At 35.2% G+C, this 25,764-nt stretch overlaps 1 protein-coding gene across 1 annotated transcript; it reads left to right on the forward strand.

The window, feature by feature from the left end:
• The first annotated feature begins 18,266 nt into the window (after positions 1-18,266).
• LOC126823412 (matrix metalloproteinase-19) lies at positions 18,267-25,764 on the forward strand. The gene is made up of 11 exons (XM_050552240.2): positions 18,267-18,471; positions 19,157-19,242; positions 19,424-19,578; positions 19,894-19,969; positions 20,128-20,270; positions 21,262-21,516; positions 21,763-21,879; positions 22,091-22,261; positions 23,590-23,732; positions 24,192-24,337; positions 24,809-25,764. Exons 1-11 carry the CDS (start codon positions 18,349-18,351, stop codon positions 24,909-24,911), a joined length of 1,518 nt encoding a protein of 505 aa, XP_050408197.1. The 5' UTR covers positions 18,267-18,348; the 3' UTR covers positions 24,912-25,764.

Here is a 25,764-nt window from a genome sequence, read left to right on the forward strand (position 1 = left end):
CACTGCATGGTGTATTTCCGTCTTCATTATCCCAGTCGGTGCAGAAAAGTAGGGCGTTAAACCCTGTTTCATTTCATTTTATTTCCCTCTAATGATAATGAAAATGATGTCTCATTGTGAGGTTAGTTGGGGATGTCATTCCCATACGGGAAAATCACCTATCGGTAATGCTTGGTTAGTGTTAGCGGGTAAAACAGGAGTGGGGTCATGGTGGCTAAGTGGGTAAGACGCTTGCTCGCTAGCCTGGAGGTCGGGTGTTCGATCCCTGCATTGGACGAGAAAGGTCATCTAGATTTTCCGGCGTCGTTCCCCCTTGTCAGTGATGCAGGACGGATGGGACCAAAAACCGAGTTCCCATGTACACAGTGGCGTGCACGTAAAATTCCCCTCATTTCTTTCACAGCACACTGTATGGCGTATGTCTGTTTTCATTGACCCAGTTCGGAGCAGAACAGTAGGACGTTTAACCCCATTTCATTTCATTTCATTTCTAAAACAGGGGTAGGGTTGGGGTTACCTAACCCTAAACCTCGCCCAGACCCTCGCGGTATCTAAATCGGTACGTGGGAATGTCCTATCTATCCCTTTCTCGTTGCGAACACTGGGATGCTTGTCTACTTCAATGGCGCCTCGTCAGCACTTTACTTATATCGCGTTTTGAGACTAACATACGATAATTGTATTTCTTTGATGACAGAATTTTCCCTGGATAGCAACATTCCGTCTACGATAAATTTCAACTGTCAATTGATATGCACTACTTATTTGTACACGAAATCTCGGTTTATCGTTCCACCCGAACGACTAGGAATTGAACCCGGTTGAGTTTATTATCCTAACCACACTAACATCTCGACCCTTTTGACAGAACCTCGTAACACTAATATGAACATCAAACAGCTGTTTAACATCATTTCATATTCTACATATTTTAATCCATTAAAACACTGAATTTAAAAACAAAAATGAATAAAAATCCTTTAATCTTTCTCTTTAAAGGGCGTATGGCTCTATTCTGTGGAACCTCAAAATAGACGAAAATGGTTCTAATAGAACATATTAATGTAATATGAAAGCATATAAAAGTGATTTATATTCAATTTTTACAAAAATATATATTGTAATTTCTAATCAATTGTGTTCGGTAAAATACTTGAAAGTCCAATTTAAACGACAGTCGTTTTGGAAAATATTGAGTTAGAGGTTTAGCTCCCTTAAAACAGTTCATATAATACAAGGTTTAAAGGTGTGAAACATACTTTCACCTACTCCTTTTATTTCATTGAGACACGAGGTTGCATTCATAGAAATATATTAGTAATGACCGTCATGATCTTTGTGGTCACAGACCAGCTGTGAAGCAGACCGTTTGGGTGAAAGTTAAAATGGAAATAATTATATGAATGATTACCAAATGGTGACAGGAGGAAAGGACAAGGAATGTTCTCTACTTTCGTCCTCGTATAACATTACAGTAGTATATATTTATATATATTAAAGTAGATAAAATACAAGTACGTCTTTGTTTATGGTAGATAAATGCATAAATAAATAGCTCCGACTGGGCTAATGAAGACGGGCATATGCCATACAGTGTGCTATATGAGGGAAATTTCGCCCGGAAATGGCACTATGGCTTACCCTTATATCGAATTCCAACTGCCAAGGGATCTTTTACGTGCACGCCAATGTATACTCGGGTCCTCAGTTTTTCGTCCCATCAGAATGACTAGACAGCTGTCCTTGTCATGCCCTCCGTTCTGCATCACTGACAAGGGGAAACCACACCGGAAAATCTGGATGAAATTTCTCGGCCATTGCTGGGATCGAACACCCGACCTCCAGACTAGCGAGCCAGCGTCTTACCCACTTAGCCACGTGATCCGCCTATAGGAACTCGAATGTGTAGAATGTTCTAAAGACAAGTTGGAAAAACACGTACATTTGACAAAAGTTAAATGGAAAAGAAAACAATTGCTTATATTTTATGTGAACATCATTTTATAGGGAAAATCCCTAATGAAATAATTATTTTATTTACTGTTGAAATATCTGTCCGTAGAAAAGATTTGAAACAATTTTATCCAAATCGTTTCAGGGGAGGGAACTCCATAAAGTGAAATGCGGACTCAGACTAGCAATTATTTGCCCATTGACTTCAATGTTAAATGGCTGTAATATCACAGGCTGTAGCTTTTTGCTCAACATACCGTTAGTTCCAATCTTTATAGGCACAATGGGGACCACATTTGGCAATCTCCTCATCATAATTTTGTAGGAGGTTGACCGTTTAGATTTTTTGCTACGGGGATTTGAAGTTGACTGGGGTGAAAATCTCACTTACGACACAATGATTGCTCTGCAGAAAGACACTTTACACCCCCTATCCCTCCGCTCTAATATCATCAGTATTCCCCAAAACTGCTATGAAATTGCAAATTTGATCAATTTTCTCCAATCCTAGACCAAAAAGTCAACCCAAAAATGCAGGAAGAGGGGAGAAAAAAATTAAGGGAAAAATTGTCTATTTATAACTCGCACTACATTAATAGTCTTAGTCCATGTAAATGTCAAAGTTGTAAATTGATTGATGTAACATTTAACATATCTCGGAGTAAGATATAGATGAGGAGTCGAGAAGTCATTCGAAACAGAAAACCTTTTGATTCCTTACTTTCGTCTCTAAATTGGTCTGGCAAGGACTATTCACTCACCAGCGACATTTTGAAGAGTGGCTTTCTAGTCGTCGGGATTATGGGCACTGACGACAACAATATTTAATTGCCGAACAGCATACCCCCCCCCCCCCCGATAATATTAGACCACAACGGAGTGGAAGAATGGTGACATAACGGAATCAAGCGCGGTATAGGTGCGAAAGAATTTTGCCTGAGGGGGGGAGGGGGGGCTGTCGCCGTTTACCACTACGCATAGATCAATTTCTCCTCGGGGTTAGGCCATTATATTTTGCAGTGGATTCGAAGATGAATGTTATATATTTAGAAACATTTTTGAGTCCCTGTCCGCCCCTTCTCAGGTCTGTAGATAAAGTCAGTGTTGGTTATCAACTGTCAGCAGAGTAAGAGATGAAACTAAAATTGGAATTAAGCTGACTTCCGCTTTTTAACTCAAAATAACACATGAAATCAACTTGATACAAAACATCAGATCAACTCAATACAACACATCAGATCAACTCAATATAACACATCAGATTAACTCAATATAAACATCAGATTAACTCAATATAAAACATCAGATTAACTCAAAACGTGATGAACGTCATTTTTTAATGCTTTCAATTTTATTATTTCGTTTCAAAATCTTCGTTAATTATTTTTGTAAAATGTCCATTCCAAATTTTGTATGGTACCAGTAGTGTCAACACGAGAGATTTCTGGCGCGAGTTAAGCAGGGAAGGAAAGAAAGATGTATATCTGCTAATTTAATGAGGAATGAGGTATTAATTGTATTGAAAGTCATAGTATAACACTTTATTAATATCTTGGATAATTAAGCTTTTAATATGTATCAAGTAATAATTTTGTGGAAATATGCATTGTTCCAAGGTTTCAATCTTGGCGTGGTCGGTGGCAGTGTCGACCCTACTTGACCTCCTTTTGTTTTGGTCATTCCCAAGACTCATTTAACTACGGTATATGTTTATTTACATGTAATAAATTCTAATTATGTCGTTATAATTATGTCAAATGTGTAATTTGACTGTTTCCTTTTAATAGGCCTACTCGTGTAAGTTATACTGATTTTTATCTAGGCTGTGAAATTCGGTATCCCCTCCCTTCTATAGAAATGTCTGACAGAATGAATGAATATTTAAATATTGTAAATGTCTTTGACAGAATGAATCCATAAATATTGTTAATTGTATCTTTTAAATATTTTACGATGATTAATATAGAAAAATTTAGAAAGAAAGAAAGTTGTTTTTATTGGCCATCATCCGTAAACTCCACCCACCCACTGATCAGAAAGAATGCATAAAAAAAGAGACTCGCCCAGAACACAAAATAACACACCATGTCAACTCAAAATAACACGTCAATTAAGTTAATTGTGTTAATGAGAAATCTAATAGGTATTCATAGACTTGGTCCGATAATGACACGTCAGATTAACCCTGTTTAAAGCTTTAATTTGACCTAAATCAGAAAGGAGGAACTCTGTGAAAACAACTCATAGCCTTGGTCCGATAATGAGACACTGGATCATTTTGACAAATGAAATTTCAGATAAAATTATGCAGAAAATACAGAGGTTACTGGGCTAATGTCGGATTGGTCATCTGATTCTTCTTCCTGGATTTGTTCCACAATCTTTTTCGTGACTACTTTTTAAATTTGCGTTATCATCTGATAAGGATCTCCAACTAATCAATGAACAATCATTGACCACAAGCTATATTATCAGACCCGTCCTATAGGAAATGAGTATTGCGTCTATTTATATATACCTGATGCAGTAAAACCACAGTATTTCCTATTATTCATCATATAAGCGTGCCTTGTCATTGATATCTTATAGAATTTAGATTTTATTTAAATCAATCAAGGTATATATATAGTAACTGGGAACACCATTGCAAAAACTCTGAATGACAACTAACGCGATATCATATTTGAATATATTGCGCAGTAGCGTAGCCATAAGCTGGTAGCGTTTCAGCAAATATAGTAATTTCTATACATTTGGAGGCCCACAAGTAGGTGGAATCCGACATTGGTCATAAGTTTGATAAGGAGAGAGAGGGAGAGGGAGGGAGAGAGGAGGGGGTCCATCTAACTCTTGTTTCGGCAAGTGGTGAAGGGGAGAGTGAACCGTCAGGCTAGCACTCGAACTTGGGAGATTGAATGCATTATTGTACTAAGCCGGACCTGGCTTAGCGGTTGAAATAAACTGTGCAACCGCTATCGTTTGAGGACATGTTGTTTGGCATGCGACATAAGTGCGAAAGGAAGCAATCCGTTAAGCTATTAATACACTGTAACCGGACTTCTTTCATATAAATTTATTACACTAAGAACTAAATATCAATCAGAGAGAGAGGGAGATGTGGGGTTTAACGTCTATTGGACACAAACTAGGTCATTTTGGGACCAACACCTGATTCAATTTTATTTCAATAATTCACTTGCGCATAGGGCTCTTTAGCAGTGGGAGGAAACCGGGGGACCCGGCGAAAACCCACGAGATTCGACAGGCGACCCTACTCCTTAGTCCTTGTCACGTACAACCGGGGAATCGAAACCACGCCAGTTGACTAAATGACAGACCTTATGATTCAGCGCGCATGTGCTAACCATTCGGCGACCCAACTCCCCTCAACCATACAGATATACACTCGAGTCATCAGTTGACGAATTTACAATACTTCATTTTGTGAGCAACCTGAACAAAGAACAACATATTTGTTTCCTTATTGACAGGTTATATTGACAATTATGAGATTAAAACAGTCCAATTATAGACACTAAACAAGAGGCCCGGGGGATTTATCGGCCTCATCAGGTAAAACAGCAAGGGACTATAACAATATTAAGAAAATGAATGCCTACACATTAAAAAACTGAATCATTGCAATGTCCATTAAAAAAATGTAAATTAATTTAAAACCTTAAATCAACTATATCCTAATATTGGAACTCTTGTTCATATCCAATCTTAATTTAATGTATAAATGATAATAACACCCAAAATCCTTTTGATTAATTTCTATATGCCATGATTACTACACTTAAACTACTTAGATTTGACATTACACATAATAGATGTCACACCCGTCATTATAATAGTAAATGACATCAGATTCAATAAAATGACACATGCCATCTCTCTCTCTCTCTCTCTCTCTCTCTCTCTTGATGGACTGTTTTAAAAACAAAACACAATTGAATCCAAGTCTGAAGAATATCTTTGATATTTTGATCATGTTAAATTATCAATTGGAGTACAATAAATATTAGCGTGAATTCAGTCGTGCAAAATTTGATATACATGTATTCCGAAAAATACAAATGACACAGAGAATTAATGAGGGATTGATATTGATCTATTCCCTGCCTTCCCTAATCCCGATTCAGAATTTACCTGAATAAAAATATCGTTAGTTTTCTTTCTTTAAAAAAATCTTTGAAAACTGCTTTTAAAATATCTTTAAAAACAACTTTTAAAATGGCTTTTAAAATATGTTTTAAGTTTTTCACGAAAATGTACCCGTGTAATCAAATGTCCTAACATGCTTAATAAATACTAAATAAGGCTATAATAAATAGTAATTGTATTCTATAGAGCTTTGTCCTGTGGAAATCTACATGATTCGGTTATTTCACCAATGAATCTTGTGATTCACTCTCTATTGGTGATTAACAGGAAAACAGTTCGAGTAGGTAACGTGATCAACACTCATATCCGGTCACAAATTAAATAGAAAAATGGAGGTTAATGATAAAATTCTACAATGTTACTCAAAATCATTAATTATATTGTTAAAACGAATTAATTATTTCGTTTAAATGAATTAATTATTTCGTTTAAATGAATTAATTATTTCGTTTAAATGAATTAATTATTTCGTTATAACGAATTAATGTTTCGTTATAACTAATTAATATTTCGTAATAACGAATTAATTTCTCGTTTTAACGAAATAACTAAATGCTATTTCGTTATATTGAAATAATTATACAAGCGTGGAAACGTGCACATAAGGGGCTCCATACAATTGTGCCCTGGGCCCTGTTTCACAAAAACTTAAATCTCCTTAAAATCGTCTTAAACTAAAATTCCATCCTAACTTAAGATAGATATGCGTTTCAATAAACGAATTTAAGCATTTTAGATAAATTCCACTAAAGTAATATTGTAAGTTAAAATTGTATCTTAACTTAAAATAGTGGCGTTTCACAAAACGATTTTAGAGACAATTTTAACAAAAATCAATTATAACTTAGGACTGCCGTCACCCTCTCCTAACTTAAAATCACGACATTAACAAACATTGATTAGAGCTACGTTTTGAGATCTATTGCGACATATAGATATATTTGGAATAATGATAATATTGCCAATGGCCCGGGTTATATAATTATCCCGCGCCGAACGAAGTTAGGGAGGGATATTGAAATGGGGTTCGTCCGTCCGTCCGTCCACTTTCGTTTCCGGAGCATATCTCATAAACCGTTCAAGATATCTTTCTGAAACTTTGCACACACATCAACCTATTACAGTAGTTGTGCCTTTTGCTATTTAGGAATTTCTGGGATTTATATTTTTTTGTGTTTCCATGGAAACAAAAATGACTTAGTTTTTGGTGTACAATTTTGTTTCCGGAGCATATCTCAAAACCGTTCAAGATATCTTTCTGAAACTTTGCACACACATCAACCTATTACAGTAGTTGTGCCTTTTGCTATTTAGGAATTTCTGGGATTTATATTTTTTGTGTTTCCATGGAAACACATTAGACTTAGTTTTTGGTGTACAATTTTGTTTCTGGAGCATATCTCATAAACCGTTCAAGATATCTTTCTGAAACTTTGCACACACATCAACCTGTTACAGTAGTTGTGCCTTTTGCTATTTAGGAATTTCTGGGATTGATATTTTGTGTGTTTCCATGGAAACAAATTTTAATTAGTTTTTGGTGTACAATTTTGTTTCTGGGGCATATCTCATAAATCGTTCAAGATATCTTCATGGCACTTATTTTGAATTTCTCAGATTTGATAATTTTATGTGTTTCCATGGAAACACATTTGACTGTTCAAGATACCTTTAAAATAATTTTACCCATTATTTTATTTTCTGAAATCCAGCCTTCCATCCTGATTTTGTTTCTGGAGCATATTTTATTATCTGTTCAAGAAATCTTTTAGAAACTTTGTACAAACATTAACCTATTATAGTATTTTATTTTCTGGTGTATAAGTTTATTGTTTAACATACAGCAGCTAATTGAGGTAGGCAAAGGTTGTTGTGCAAACCTTACAGGGAGTAGCGACCCTGCCTTGCCGAGCTACTGTGATCAGAGTATGAAATTCTGTGAATTGATATTCCATTTGTCGGAATATGAGATTTGTCTAAAGCTCCAGTTCCCTCCACTTGCAAAATATCTCTATTTTCTATGTAGTCATGTCTAATTTTTAAAAACAGAGCTTAATGTCATAAATTATCTCAAATCTTCTAGTAAATATCAATCATTCAATCGTTTTCAGAAATAGAGAGCAATATCTACTAAACAGGGCCACAATATTAGGACCAGTGACACTGTTTGCGAAATCTGATACATTTTTTATATTGATTACCAATAGCATAAACAAGTTATTTTTCCTTATTTCTTCCAAACAAGTGCAAGGGCGCGGGATGTTGATGACTAGTCATCTTGTTTAAACATACTATCATTCACAAAAATAATTTTCATTCAAATCTAGGCATCGGAACATTGGTTATTTCGTGTATTAGTTTAAAAGTTGTTAAATACTTTTAAAATTCGGCAATACTTTAGTCTAGATTAATCGTTTGAGTCAGAAATTTCACATGTTTGTGACAATTGTCAATAGTTTCTGTTATCCAAAATACCATAAAACTACGAAATTCAAGCGATTTATTTTATCGACACGCATTATTTCTATTGAAGCCTGCGAGTAAATCAAATGCCAAGGTCACGAAAGTGACATGCAAGTTCAGTGCCAACCAACTGATACATTTCAAAACGAATAATATGCAATAAACGTATTTATTTCATCTCTCTGCGACTGTCTGACCATGTGCAGACAATGTTACAACGTATGAAACTCTCCTCATTGGTATTGTAACGGTTAGTTCAACCTGCCAAGTTTTCAGTTCAGAAGCGCTTACACTTACACACCGAGTGCCCTCACTGGAATTGTGCACTGCTCGAGCGCAAGCAATTTTAACTAAAATCTATTAAAATTGCATTGTAAGTTACAATCGATCTTCGTGAAACGCATAAAATTTCATTTGATTTTAGTTAAAATCTATTTTAGTGATTTTAGTTTACGTTTTTTGTGAAACAGGGCCCTGGTTGTATTATGGGTTAGTTCTGTAAAAAACAATTCCTGGAAATGAGCACGCCTTTTTGATTGTGGATATATGTATATACATCAATTTGCTAAAAGTATCCATATTGTGCTTCAATTAAATTCAGTAATTGTATTCCATAAATATACTTTTTTATTTAATGCGACTAATTAATAAAATGCCACTAAAACAAGATGTTTCTAAATATCTCAAAGATACTTTTTATATTATCTTTAGAGACCATCGCCTCGACGAAACCGTATAACAGTTTGAATCTTTCAAAAACATCTGAATCGACTTTATATTAATAAAAGTTTAAATATACACACCATTAAGTCTTAATTATTAATGAATAATTCGGAACTGTCAATAACTATAAAATACTTGTAGATTTGAACTTTTATTGGTGAGTTTCGGGTTTTTAGTATGGACACAAAATGATGTCAGATATTAGGTTTTGGTATCCGATATTAGCACCTGGAGCCGACGTTAGGTTTTGGCTTTCGATGTTAGTACCTGGAGCCGATTTTAGGCTTTGGCCTTCGATGTTAGCACCTGGAGCCGATGTTAGGTTTTGGCCTCCGATATTAGTACCTGGAGCCGATGTGATGTTTTGACCTCCAATGTTAGCACATGGAGCCGATGTATTACAGTCATGTTAACTATGCTGTTAGTTTCTTGTATCAGATGTTAGCTTCTGGTACTTGATGTTAGCTTCTGATACTTGATGTTAGTTTCTTGTATCAGATGTTAGCCTCTGGTACTTGTTGTTATTTGATTTGGTATCAGAGGGGTCTTAAGTATTTTGTTTTGGTTGAATTTATTTGTAAAAAAAAACTTCTTTAATGTAATCTTTATGTGAGGAGCGTACAGTGATCTACCCGTTGTATGGAGAGAAAAAACGTATCGGTAAGGTGTGGTGACCTTGAAGACTGGCTGTCTGTCAATCAGATAATGGGAATTCCCCCTATTTTTCAAACAAAGAATTCTTTTTGTCGTTTTAAACAGGATGACGTGGGTTGAATGTAAACAGAGTGCACCTCTAAAGCGTCTATTTTAATGTGTTTTTAGTGTTTACAAACAAAGATACGTGTATAAAATTTTTAACAATTCAACGGAAAGACCCCTGTATTATGTATAGTGACAAAAACAGTAAGATAAAGAGGTTCTTGGAAAACTAAATAATTTAATTCATTGCCTGATATTTATTTTAAAAATCGTAGGAGGGTAGAGGTTGGGGTGGATTTGGTACATTTATGTGCATAACCGAACTTATTTGAAGTTCCGAGATAAATGTAGAAGTAAAATTAGAATTGTAACTGAATGAGTCCTTCTCAACTGAGCTGAGCACTGAAATATTATGATGCTCCCATGTGATAAACAAAACAAATACATTTTTATCTCTCGAAATGAAAAACTTACATGTATGCTGATTCAGACATTTTCTCATCGCATAATCAATGATAATTTCATTTAATTGCTAATTAATGATACCTCAGGTGGGTGAGGCTGTCATACAAATGCCATTGACTCTAATGGCTGGCCGCTTCCAGATTCCAATAATGAAGTATTCGCACGTTTAAAATCTATCATTAACCTCATTAACACTACATGTCTATACTAATAGTAATAAATGTATTTGTATATTCCTCTGGTATATGTATATTATAATATATTGGTGCGTTTTGATCATTTACTGTGTGTCGTTTATTGTGCGTCGCCTTTTGATGGACACAAATTCAGTTCCATCATTTACAGTATGATAAATCCGACACCGGAAAAAAATCTCACTGGCTTACCCTTCCCTTGGTGCCGTAAGCGCGTATTTATTTTGTTGAACGGTCAATTCTAACCCTGTCACATATTCAGCGTGGTGCACAATTCGGGTTAAGTCAGCGATGTGCAGATCCTTATCGCCTTTTTATCGAGAATATAATAGATCTATAGGGTAATCCAGGACAAAAATCCATTAAGCAAAATAAGAAAATCAGATCAATAGCGTGGTTGCTAACGATTAAACTAATCAGGCCAATAGTATGTTTCCTAACGATTAAGCTAATCTGGCCAATAGTATGTTTCCTAACGATTAAACTAATCTGGCCAATAGTATGTTTCCTAACGATTAAACTAATCTGGCCAATAGTATGTTTCCTAACGATTAAACTAATCTGGTCAATAGTATGTTTCCTAACGATTAAGCTAATCTAGCCAATAGTATGTTTCCTAACGATTAAACTAATCTGGTCAATAGTATGTTTCCTAACGATTAAACTAATCTGGTCAATAGTATGTTTCCTAACGATTAAACTAATCTGGTCAATAGGGTTTTTCCTAAAGATTACACAAATCTGGCCTACAGTGAATTTTGAAATAGATTCATAAATCTTATGTCATATAAGATTTATGAATCTATTTCAAAATTCATAGAAGAATCGGGAATTAACTGTTCAGTTAGTCTCGCAAAATGGAGCAATATATGACTAGTCATGGAAAAATAATTGGTTGAGTAGACCAAGTTGGCGGATAAGCCACTCGGATGCTTTAATAATATAAGAACAACATTAACGTAGGGAACTACATGCCTAGTCACACAGGAAGGGACTATTGTTGTAGGACAGTATGGCGGTTTAGCCTGCTGGATGATTTAACATAATAATATATTAGGAAAAATAAAGACTAAAGAAACAGGGACCTACACAACCATTTATTAATACTGTGTTTAATCAACTTTTATTCGTATGTGTTTAAATTGACTCTTCTTTCCCTTTCAGGTATTTTTGTTATCTGGGAAGAGTCATCTACAACATGGAAAACTTTTAATAAACTACAGACTATGATTTTCGCTTTTCCACATAAAGCAAGCGCATTCTTTTTCCCCATGTTTTTTTTTTCTGTCCGCACTGATGACACCAAACATCAGTCAGTTGGACCTCCTGTTTTAACTTGTTTTTAATATGACCATGGGAGAAGATAACCCACCCTCTCTTCTGACATCCGGACTTTGAAAACAAGAACTTCTTTTTTTCTTTTCTCTAAGTTTTTACCCATTTTCCTTTTTTTTTTATATTACGCCTTGATATGTAAATAACTGCATTAAATGATCCTGTCCATAATATCATATGATAATGTATTTAGCTTTAATTTGTAATAAACAACAAGTGTGCCTCGGGAATATAACTAATAAGTATCCTTATGCGTTGGAAAAGTAGTTCGTTGTTCTATCAAGACGATAATATGCCTGTAAACATGGTGTGCATGTTGCTCAAACTACATAGAATTTACCAAAGATTTCATGCAGCAATACTTTTGTTTCTATTCGTACTCCACTGAATAGGTTTTCAACATTAGGGATCAAATTCAAACAAGAATCTTTAAGACTAATATTCCAATCTATAGTACAAAGAATCTCCAAAGTATGAACCTAATACATTTACATATAAAAAAATAAAAATAGGTCAGAGAGTTTTTAATTCAATCACTTTACCATCCCTTGAACCTAATAACCAAACCACCCAATTACGGAGAGGGTATCTGTTGTGATTTTACGTTGTTGTTGTTATTATTAGGCCTATTATTATTAATATTTTTAGAAAAAGTAATAGTGCGTAAATTTATATTCTTCTCGCCTTTGAGGATTGACACATCTTTTGTAATAGTTATTAAATTATGATATAGTTGTCAAACAACATCCGAATCGCAGCACAACTCATGCGTGATTCCGCCCGTGTGTACAAACTATACCTATTTTTATGTGAAACCATAGGTGTTTTATATTCTCACAATGGTCTATTATTCGCTCGTATTTTCTTTTATTCGTTTTTGACTGGTGTCCGTCGTTTATAACCACAATGTGACAAAACGTGCTGGAAACCATGGCCTTCTTCTAGTCGGAATGCAAATTTTTGTCCGCAAATAACTGATTTTGCCAACTCCAGCCCACCTCAAACTAGAAAAAAATCGTACTTCTTGAGATATTATGGGTGTAAATATTGGAAGAAGTGATATTTTTAAAGCATTACTGATCTTACCCTAACCGAAGCTTCCAAATACTCCCCGTGCGTGTTTCATGTTAATGTCACTAAAAATTATTGCGCTAACTCTAACCCCAACAACCTAAGCCTAAATATTGTGGTTCCTCAAATAATTTTAAATTTTAATTGAACAAAAAGTTTTGGTCATCAGTCACCATTTTGTATAGTAAATTATTTATAGCTGTTTAAAGTTAAAATTTCATATTTTTAAGTTATATTTTTAAAATGTATTTTAAAAAAGCCCTAAAATAGATGCTATCTATAAATAGCCCTACCTTGTTAAAGAATAATCATATTAATCCTATAATTCACTATTGCCAGTTGAGAAATTGGCAAAAATATCATTTTCAACTTCAAATTCAAACGTTTGAAGATAGCTATTCCATGGTGGGGAAATAGGAAAACAAGGGAGGTAATTGTGTTATTATTTCCGGTGTGAAGATTTTTAAGTGTGAGAAAGATAACTTATGATCGTATAATAGTGAGTTGACAACCTATTGAGCAAAAGACATAGAAATAATTATGTTTTGACTTTCTTAGAAAATATGAAATTGTAACTTTAAATCTATTTATAAACAGAATCTACATAGGCAAACAACAATCTGATTAAAACACAGATCCTATTTCGTTTCGTTTTTCTGGTTAGTGAGGGATTAGCCAATGAAACGTGCTGTTACGGCGAGTTCTTGGCGTGCGATGCACAGAACCATGGGTAAACCACTAGAAACGTCAAGGCTGATTGATTAATCAATGTCTGACGTCATAGGGTCAAAAAGCCGTCCGCACGACCCCTGACGGTCAGATCTTCATTTAATGTAGGCCATTGAAAGTATTAAAAAAAAACGAAATATAGATCTATATTTTAATCAGATTGGGCAAACAAGTATGTATCTAAACTATTCAATTGTGATTGTTACACAATTCACTGGACCTTTGCATTTTTCCACCGTAAGTAAATAATCGCTGTCTATTTACATTTACGTTTAATGCACTCAATAACAGAAACATAACCTCGATGCACCTCAGAGGCGGTTACGTGGTGTTTACAATATAAAACGAAATGGGGTTTAATGTCCTACTGTTCTGCTCCGACTTATCTTAAAGAAGACGGGCTCACAATATAAACAAAACATCTTATTCAATGATTGCTTATTATTCGTTCAGGTTCTTGCTAACAAATACAGAGTGTATTGTTACAAAGAATTTAGTTAAAAAGTGAAAATGGTTGAATTGAATATGATTAATAAGACGCGTTGGTGAGTGGTAGGCTGTGTTCCCGTATTACTCATGAAGGCCCCACGCAATGTCGAGTGGCAAGATTATAATATTTGTCTTCCAAATAGTTTACACCCATTGCAGTTTCTTTGGGTTTTGTTTTCATAATTTAAAGGGCATGTGGCTCTATTCTTTGGAATCTTAAAAGACTCGAAAATGGGTCTAAAAGCATGAGAGAGAGAGAGAGGGGGGGGGGGTCCACTCGACACAGACTAACATGGTTGAATTTTTATTTCAATAATTCGCTTGCGCGTAGGGGTCTTTAGCAGAGGTAGGAAACCAGGGGATCTGGTGAAACCGCACGAGGTTGGACAGGCGATCCTACTCCTTGTGCACGTACAAGCAGGGAATCGAAACCATATATACCACTTGACTCGGTGATAGACTTTGTGATTCAATGCCCACGCGTTAATATTGTAATTCCTAATCAGTTATGTTCGGCGAATTACGTGACTGTCAAAATGGAACAAGGGTTGTTTACGCTTGCTTAGTCCATTTTACACGCTTTTTAAAATTATTATTGTATCGTTTGTGAATCAGTCATCACTAATTACTTCCGAATTGTCTTGTGGGATATGGTTTCTTTCTTCATTACAAATGGCGTCCACAGCTATAGGGTACACGACTCGAGAACTGATTTATAAAGTTCATTGTGTCTTATATATAATTTGATATTTGGACCCTTTATTTTCACTGGAAGATAACAACATCAATATTGATTGAAATGACTAAGTTTCGAATATTATGGAAAATATTGAGTTAGAGGTTTAGCTCTATTTAATCCTGTTATTTTCCATCAACATCTTACGCTTTACATCCGCCTAGTTTCTATCAATTATTTCATTGATAATGTCCGATGACAAAATTATTAATGGACTGGTCATACATATACTGATGTCTAAAAGAAAGTATACACACTAAAAGTATGACTAAGTTTTGTTTAGATTAAAAACATTTGATAAAGCATTACTGGGTGTGTCTCTTGCGTCCAAACTCAACATTTCTAAGCAAAATAAAAATGTGAAACAAATTGACATTCTACCCAAATACCGTATACCATGGAAAAACGACTTTAGTTGATGCAGCACAAAATGCACAGTGTATACTTTCTTTTGGACATTAGTATATGTTTTAATAATAGTATGAGATTTTACTGACTGATATATTACGTATTTGTACGTGTAAAAATGTGATTTTTAGAAATTGCCTTAAGGATAAATATTGTACGTGTAGTATGACACAATTGTTGCTCGTATTTACAATATGTAAAAATATGGGGATTGACGTCCTACCTTTCTGCACGTGTTGGGCTAATGAAGACGTGAATACGCCTTTAAGTGTGCAAAAAGAACAGCGGCGCTACAGCCTGCTTTATTTCAATTTACAACTCTTGGAGGTTATTTAACGTGCTGCCACGTTTTTTGGGGGGTGGGGGAGGAGGGTTGTCCCATTCGAACAATTAAACGCTTTTTTTTAACCAGACCCTACATCTTACACCACTGATACCGTGAAAACAAGGTGGAAAATCAAAGGGTTAATGAGGCAGCTGCTATGTAACCAACCCTATGAGGAACCGAAAAACGATATCAAATCTTGCACCATTATTTGAAATGGTACCCGCTCCTTTCTCCAAACCTGTTATTTTCCATTAACATATAACGCGTTACATCCGCCTAGTTTCTATTAATAATTCCATGTTTTATATTTTATTAATAATTAATATCCTGGGATGGACCGTAATTCCGCTAGTGGTGAAATCGTAACAGGATGACCTTTGAGACTGCACCAGGGTTCGATCTGAGGATGATTTGTTTGTTCCCCTTTATGGAAGCTTCTCCTATTATTATTCATCTACGGATCTGGTCATCGATATACCTAGATTTACAAATAAATGAAATGAAATGAGGTTTAACGTCCTACTGTTTTGCTCCGAATTGGGCTAATGAAGACGGGCATACGCCATACAGTGTGCTATGAGGGAAATTTTGCCCGGACAGCGGCACTACGGCCTACTCTTATATCGAATTCCAACTGTCAAGGGATCTTTTACGTGCACGCCAATGAGTACACGGGACCTCGGTTTTTCGTCACATCCGAACGACTAGACAGCTGTCCTTGTCAGCCCCTCCGTCCTGCATCACTGACAAGGGAGAACCACGCCGGAAAATCGGGATGAACTTTCTCGGCCAATGCAGGGATCGAACACCCGACCCCCAGGCTAGCGAGCCAGCGCCTTACCCACTTAGCCACCGTGATCCCCAGATTTACAAATAATGAAAGTCATTAGGTGTAAAATGTCGATCTTTACTAACGTTGACCAAAGTACAAAATATTTTGGGACGCTAATACGGTTCAAAGTGCACTAAGTTTTGCCAAGGAAGTTGAACTTCTCCTTGCTAAAATAATTCAGTCGTTTTGAGACTAACATGTAATAATTTTTATTTTTATGGTAAAAAGAATTGTTAATAAAACGGGATGTTATCCCTGTTTATTATATTCCAATCCCTGCCAACTTCAAGTTGGTCTTTTACGTGAACTGCAAAAACAATATAAGCCTTCCACCCCCACCCCCACGCCCCACCCCCCACCCCCAAGCCATTCCCAAGAGGTCATATTTGTACTATACTCAATCATAGAAAACCAACTCTCTCTGTTGCTTCTATGTATGGTGGGGGTGGGGGTGGGGGGTGGGGGTGGGGGTGGATGGCTGAATGGTTAGCGTGCGCGCGCTGTATCATAAAGTCTGTCATTGAGTCAACTGGTGTGGTTTCGAATCCCCGGTTGTACGTGGCAAGGAGTAGGGTCGCCTGTCCAACCTCGTGGGTTTTCTCCGGGTCCTCCGGTTTCCTCCCACTGCTAAAGACCCCTACGCGCAAACGAATTATTGAAATAAAATTAAACCATATGTTAGTCCCGAAATGACCTAGTTTGTGTCGAGTGGACTTTAAACCCCATTTCTCTCTCTCTCTCTCTCTCCAATCCCTGCCAACTTCAACTTGGTCTTTTACGTGAACTGCAAAAACAATATAAGCCCCCACGCCCCACCCCCACGTCCCACCCCCACGCCATTCCCAAGAGGTCATATTTGCACTATACTCAATCATATAGAAAACAAACTCTCTCTGTTGCTTCTATGTACAGTATGATTTTATACTATATGATTCTATGTAAATGTTTAAGCATGATTTCATAATAGATTATGTCTATGATTCTATATTGTTGTCGGCGAACTATGAAAAAATGTTATCTTTTTGTTATGTTTGGAACCTATGTATATGTTTGCTTCTGTGTATAGTATGATTTTATACTATATGATTCTATGTAATTGTTTAAGCATGATTTCATAGTCTATGATTCTATTTTGTTGTCGGCGAACTATGACAAAATGTTATCTTTTTGTTATGTTTGGAACCTTGAAAATAGATGAGTGGTCACCAATTCAATTGTTTATTTAGTTATATATACATTTATTTTATCCCGTCTTCATTAGTCGGTGTTCTCATTTTCATTTTTATTTACTTTTTAATGCGGCAGAAAATGCGACATTTGTAATTTTGCGAGTTCATTTAGTTAAAGATAAGTAATTATGTCACATGTCTATTTTAAAACTGGTTGTAAACAATCTCGTGGGTCGAAGGGACCTTAATCACTCGAGCGTGATTTGAATCATTCAACACATCTCACTCAATTTATGAATGAAATTAAACAATCCACAACTGAAGTGGTCTCAAATCTAAACTCCGTATAGGGCATTCGGTAAGTTCGGCTAATGTACATTTAAACCGGAAAACCCATATCCGAAGCGGTGGTTCATCCCCAATGACAAATAAAAATTTGTAATGTATGCTGTGATTGGTTGGAATTTAGATGATTGAGGGTATATTAAGGGCTCGTAGATCATGTAATTCAACATAAGTTTATGAATTGACATTTTATTCTATCGACAGAAAAATATTAGATATTTCTATCGAAAAGTGTATTAAAAATGTGGCGACTTCTGTCCGCGTTATGTATGATTTCTGTTGCTTACGGGGCGAGTTTAGGTGAAGCGTTGCTAGGGAGAGACAGTTTTCCTATTCAACCAGCTGATGAGCTGTTTGATTCTGCCGTAAGTTTATGTTTTATCATCAAACATTTCAGAAAATTATAATATTTGCTTTGGATTAGTTTAAAATCAATTTGAAACAAATTATAAAATTTTGATATTATAAACCAAATATAAAATTTAATACAAATTATAAAATTGTATTCAAATAATATTTCATAAATAAAGAAATGAATGTGGTGTAATTTAAGAAACTTGTTATTATCTATATTGATTAAAAATTTATTCATTTTATAACATTTTTTTCTAATTCATGTAGACTTGAAATTCACATTTAATAATATTTACTTCAAATGACCATTAACCGTATAGTATTATTTAATCATTCATCATACCATGAAGTATTATTTAATCATTTGTTATACTATATATCATACAGTTCTATAAATCTGATACAGGACGGATGACCTGCCAAGATACAACGTATAGTCGTTCGGATGGCACGTAAAATTGAGGTCTCGTGTACACATTGGTGTGCACGTAAAAGAACCCTTGACAGTTGAAATTCGAAATAAGTGTAAGCTGCAGTGCTCCTGTCCGGATAAAATTCCCCCCGTAGCACACTGTATGACGTATGACCGTCTTCATTAGCCCAGTCGGTTAGGACGTTAAATCCCTTTACATTTCATTTCATTTCTATAAATCTGTCTGTAATTATCTAATATATTATGTTCAATTTGTTTTACAGGAATTTCTAGCAAAATATGGGTACTTAAGATCTACTGATGAACCGGGGGTTTTACATTCTGAATTTGAAATCGAACAATCTGTACGGTAAGTGAAATCTACATCACCACATGGTTAAGTTATATATCAAAAGGGGCACGTTTCTGTTATACACGTATAGATTAAACGCTCTGTCAAATACCTCTAACTTTTATTGTCTTTTATAGTGTCTGTATTATAACTATTACAAATTCTGTGTGTTTCATGTCAATGTTGTTTTTTATTCCAGAGATTTCCAGAAATTTAATGGTTTGACAGAAACTGGTTTTCTAGACCAGGATACTATAGATAAAATGAAAGCACCAAGATGTGGTTTCCCCGATATCATTAGAAACACGAGTAAACATTTCGATCCTAATTCACCTCTGCCTTTCACTACTTTAGGTGAGTTATAAATTTGAATCACGATAGTTGATTATATTTTAACGAGTTTTGAATATTAGACTGCAAAATTACATATCTTATTATTACCGTATGGCAACATAAATCCATTATGTATCCTATATATGTTCTATATTTATGTAATGTATATATTTATATTGTGTACATGTGTCTAAATCAGATAGAGAGGGGGGGGGTTACATATAGGCATAGCCCGTTCTTCAATCCAAATTCAGATTTAATGAATTAAAATATTGTTTAAAATATATATATATATATATATATATTATACGTCTGTGTTCTGTTTTATTTTACTAGGTACAAAATGGAATAAGAATGTTATCACCTGGAAGCCTGTATCTTATACCAGACAACTGTCCGGATCTGAACAACTGTAAGTTTATACAATAAAATTATTTCCACTGTTAAAGGAGGCCTAATGCGGCGATAATAATGCACAAAATACGCAAATTGAACTGGACGATATATGAACAAATTTTCACATTTCTTTTATTTTTTATTTATTTAATTAATTTATTTATCCACTTGTAGAGCGGCCATGCAGAAGGCTTTGGATCATTGGGCTGAAGTAACACCATTAGAATTTAAATATACAGAAGGTGTAGCTGATATTGAGATAAAATTTGCTTATGGTGAACACGGCGATGGCGCTTATAACAGCTTTGATGGAAGAGGTACGCTTAACAAGTATTTGATCTTCAGATTTAAACTATTTTAGTCTTGTTATACTTGTGCATCGATGAGTAAGAGAACGGGATACGGGATAGTTATATAATCCTGAATAATTTTCTTTAAACAATAAAGACTGGATCAAAGCGAACAATAGTCATTATTGTAGTCCATTAATGCTTAGTGTCAAAATAATAACAGTGCAATAACGACCAAGTTAACGTTCCCCATTGACTTCAACGATAATCATGATAATGTCATTATTCCTATTCATTGATCAAAAGGATAAATTAATTTTATAATTAGCAAATGCTTTATTAATAGAAAGCAATGTTATTGATGAGTAACGACTAACCATGCAATGGTCAAACAAGGCTCACTTTGTACGAATTTGACATTACTAGGATTTTTTGATAATACTTTTTAATAGTCATTATCAACCAAGTGAACTATTTTTGTGAAATTTATGACATTCCTAAAGACTTGACAATCTTTATTCGTCATTTCAACAAGGGAAATTTCCGTAGAATATAACACGAATAAATCACCTTCTAGCACTGACATATGATGTTAGGAAATAACCGGAGTGTTGTTAAATAAATTGTTTGATATGTAAAGGTGAATACAGTGTAAAGATTAAACACTCATTTATGTATAAAGTGGTGTATTAATTGTCGTTTAATTAGTAGATAATTTGTTAATGTTTGCTCTCTTGGCCTCATAACTCGTTGAAACTAATATTTAAATATATGACTAAAAGAGCATAATTTAATTCGAGTCTGTAAACCGGTACAAATTGGTCAGTTTTTATTTCAAACAATGATTAATACATGGGAAATTACTGGTCATTTTGGTGCGTAGATATTAGTTTTAAGGTCTGCCCTTTGGAGAGTAAAGTAATGACATTTCTGTAACTTTAACTGAAGATAGGTGCTGTAAACAATAATGTCTGCTTTTTCAAATATATCATTAATATTCTACTTGGTTATATTTTAGGTGGTGTATTGGCTCACGCTTTCCGTCCCGGTACTCAGGGCCTCAATGGTGATGCCCATTTTGATGAAAGCGAGAAATGGACCCTACAAGGAGATGATGGCAGTAATTTAGAAATCGTTGCAGCTCATGAATTTGGCCATGCACTTGGTTTGGGCCATTCTCAAGTTAATCCGGCTCTCATGGCACCATACTATAAATATTCTCCTAAACTGAAACTAGAGACCGATGACATAAGAGCTATACAGTATCTTTATGGTAAGTCGTCGAAAAGTGGCAGGGGCGTCGCTTAAACCAAAGGGTGCAGCATTTTCTATCATTTCGAAATCTATCAATGTAAAATTGCGGTAATGAATCGAAAAATTAAGCAGATTACATTTACATTGCGAGGCACCAACCTTCTGAAAATCAAGCTCTAATAGAATTACTCTCAGTACCTTCCAAAAATCAATAAACTTTTATATCCGTATGTAACAATTGCTAATTAGTTTGGTTTTTCATTAGGTTCCAATCCACGCGTAACAACCGTTCCAACAGTTACAACAACTGAAACACCACCAACAACAACAACAGGAGAGCGACCCGATTACTGTGATATGAAAATGGACGCAATAGACTTAGGTTGGTATAATTTGTTTATGTTTTTTTTTTTAATATAGGCTACGCTGAGCTCCAGTTAGCTGGCTACATGCTGTGACATCTACTATTTACGACATATTGTATATCTATGAATAGTTGAATGGGGCCCAATATCATGGCCTCTCTGAGCTAAATAACACACACGTGTTCTTTGACTGATATTTATGTTATTTAAACTATATTATGATTTTAGGTCCAGATGGTGCCGTGTATGGTTATCGTAGAAACATGATTTATAAAATGAATAATAACGGTCTGGTCAGTGGTTTTCCTAAACCTATTACTTCTGTATTCCCTGGTGCCCCCAGTAGAATAAGAGCTGTTACATATTCACCTTCAGCCAGACAAACCTACATGTTTAAAGGTAAGAATGTTTTATTCACTTTCATATACATTTGTAATTGTAAACTCCAAAAACAAAGATCAGTGGCGAGTGGCGATTGCGTAGATGGGGTCTCTAGTTCTGCATATTTGATAGAATGCAAGCCCCTTTTAGTTATTGGGGAGAAAGGTTTCGAGATCCTAAACATATGTCCAGGCTTAAGCTTAAGACGTGATGATTTCAGACATAAACTGGAAAATCTACCAATTCTAATTGATTGGTCGTACCGGTGCAATAAAATTGTATTACCGATACTACAGATTTTTTGGTAGTGATACAGCAATTTATTAAAAATGCCTCATAAAGTTTGTTGCAATAAAATGAGTTTACCCAGATAATTAAAGCATTATCTTTTAGTTCGAATCTGCTTATCACTGTTATCGTGTCATTCAACACTCAATATATTGTTGGGCGAGTAAGTAAGTAACGGGAAGGCGAGTCATTTAATTTGAAGTAATCTTCAACAAAGAGACATTTTCCTGTCGCTAATACATATATACGTCACCAGCTAAAATGTGATTTAACATCTTTTAAACTGTTTTAGTGATTAGTCACAAATTATTCACTAGATCTTTATAAAGTGCTATTCTACCCAACGCACTTTTTAAAATAATGACTAATGCTATCTTAATCCACTGCTGTTTTAATCTCCTTTTATGAAGTGAATGATGAGAACTAAACTATACATGCATGTAATGAAATCTTAACAAAAGAAAATAGAAGTGTCCTAGTAGTGTTAATATAGGCGTGTAATAACAATAAAGAGATGATGGGGGGGGGGGGGGAAATAGGGTTTAACGTCCTACTGTTCTGCTCCAACTGGGCTAACGAAGACAGGGATACGTCATGCAGTGTGCTGTGAGGGAAATTTTGCCCGGGTAGCGGCACTATGGCCTACTCTTATGTCGAATTCCAACTGCCAAGGGATCTTTTACGTGCACGCCAATGTGTACACGGGACCTCTGTTTTTCGTCCCATCCGAACGACAATATAGCAGTCCTTGTCAGGCCACCGTGGCTTCATAAGAAAGTAGAAGTACTGTAGTAGATTGGAGTGTAATAACAAAAGAGAGAGGTTGGAGGGGTGGTGGGTGGGTGGAGGGGGGGGGGGGGGTACTACACCGCACCACACATAGATCATTTCAGTACCATGATGATATTATGGTAAATGTTCATTAGGTTACTTTACCATGACAACTTAGCCTTCGGTTGCGTTTCACAAAGCGCCCTTAACACTTTTAAAAATACACGTTAACGGAACATTTTGCCATACAACTCTATGGAACAATATTTTGTATTTTTGTATTGCAGGAAGTATGTTATGGAGATATACATATTTCAAATTAGACGCTGGCTATCCTAAAATTATTGATATGACAAACTTCCCAGAGAAACCCCATGCTGCTATATGGTACAGTGATAATTATATACGAAATGCCCTATTCCTCTTCGGTGTAAGTATTTTTCTTATCCAAAAGTATGTCTCCAATTTGCGGTTTCAATGATATTATATTCTAATTTAAAAAGTGGTTATTACTTGAAAAAACTAGGAAATCCTAGATGATTCATCACTCAATAACAAACACTAAATGTATATTCTATAGAATGGTATAATTATGATGTTTATCAGACTATAACCGGGGGGGGGGGGTAATCCCGCACACATATAGTTAATTAAAGCTGCTCTTTGGTAATATATAATTGAAATATTAAAGATGGCAAAATAAAACTACATTTTTATGCTAACGTTTTCACCGCGATAGCGGCTCTTCAGGCATTTATTAAACAAGCATTTATATATATAGTAGTATTGAATCGTGATAAAATCGTTTGTCATAACATCGACCATTGAAGGGCATTAGGCGGCTCGAGTATGATGAAGCTATATAGATTTCATTTTGTTATGATTTCAGCATCGATATTTCTGGCAGTGGGATCCCCAAAGAGAGATTGTAGTAAGAACCATGAATATTAATCAGTTTTGGACAGGAGTTCCTGATAGTCTGGAAGCGGCATTTAAGCATAGCGATGGTTATATTTATTTCTTTAAAGGACTCAAGTAAGTTGTTTTAATCATAATTTCTGAATCACCTCTAAGCCACGAGCAGCTTCCTGTGTTAAGTTCGTCGTGGTAAAAAGGCGTCCGCGGCCAATCAAACTGTGTTCCGGCTGCGGTGATATGTATGCCGTGATAGGCCTATGAAGAAATATTTCTGTGGCCTTTATACAAGATTCTTCCGCACTTGCCCGCGCCTTATATGCCAAAAGCGATAAATCAAGATCTTCAAAACCAAAATACCCTGACTCAAACCAGTTTATTTTAATGAATGAAATGAAACGAAATGAAATGGGATTTAACGTCCTACTGTTCTGCTCCGAACTGGGCTAATGAAGACACTTGGCCACCGTGATCCCCTTTTAATGAATGACTTTGCAAAATAAACTACAGTAATGCGTATCCTGCCACAGTTTTTATATTTTGTACTTCTCTCGTTCCCTTATATTTATTTATGTTTTTGTTATTTTGCAGGTATAGAAAATTCAACCCAGATAAAAGATTTGTAGAAGATGGTTATCCTAAAACATATAGTGCAGCTTGGTTCAAGAACAGTTGTGGGAACGAGCCTCGATAATTTATTTTGTGACATTTCGCGATTTTATGTTTTCGTCTTCAATTTATGTTATTTCCATGGTTAGTCTCCATTACCCAGAACTATATTGTCTGCGCTCTCTCGGCTAATATGAGGTCCTGGGGACATTGGTCCGAGAGTCGCTGGTTGACCTAGACTACTATACCGGGAATTTGGTACGGTATATGCGGATGTACAAATATGGAGAGTACAATTATTGATTGATATTTGATAAAATATGTACAGTTAAACTATGACGTAAAGTCTGGTATTCGAGACTAACTCTTGGTATGACCATGGGCATTTCTTTTCTTCGGAAAACCATTTTGTAAATATATATTTTATATCGTGTAAATCTGAATTGTTTTATATTTATTGTAAATTATTATTTCATTTTATTCAAATATGTTTTATTGAATTTTATTTATTTGTTATTTACCGGTAATGTACAAAGATTTGCTATTGCAAATAATGCAGGGGGGGGGGGGCTATATAGGGAACAGAGTTATTAACCATGTCATGTGATGCCCCCCAAAACAATAGGGGCCTTATAATAAAAGAAAGATTGACCTTCAAGAATTTAAATTGTTCATATGCCTTTCTCTTTGTTAATATTTTTCGAAATCAAGTTCACGACCATTTTCGGAAATCCTGATTACGCAACAGTTTACATTACATCGTTTTAAAATTAATCGGGTTGGGTTTTATTGATAGGGGAGGGAATCTAGTAGCTTGAATATTTTATTCTTACTTTAATTTGAAAATCAAAATTGATTTGTGAAATCTTAGGTCATGTTTAACAGAATGTTGTGCAATGTTTTTTTTTTAAGATTTGTAATTTTGTACGTTTGACAAT

This window comes from Patella vulgata, chromosome 6 (genome assembly GCF_932274485.2).
Source record: "Patella vulgata chromosome 6, xgPatVulg1.2, whole genome shotgun sequence".
NCBI classification, from domain to species: domain Eukaryota; kingdom Metazoa; phylum Mollusca; class Gastropoda; family Patellidae; genus Patella; species Patella vulgata.

Excerpts from the sequence above, each read along its gene's own strand:
- LOC126823412 (XM_050552240.2), top strand. The coding sequence starts at position 18,349 with ATGTGGCGACTTCTGTCCGCGTTATGTATGATTTCTGTTGCTTACGGG. Across the intron at positions 18,472-19,156 it reads ATGAGCTGTTTGATTCTGCC|GAATTTCTAGCAAAATATGG; the intron begins GTAAGTTTATGT and ends TTTGTTTTACAG. Across the intron at positions 20,271-21,261 it reads TAACAGCTTTGATGGAAGAG|GTGGTGTATTGGCTCACGCT; the intron begins GTACGCTTAACA and ends GTTATATTTTAG.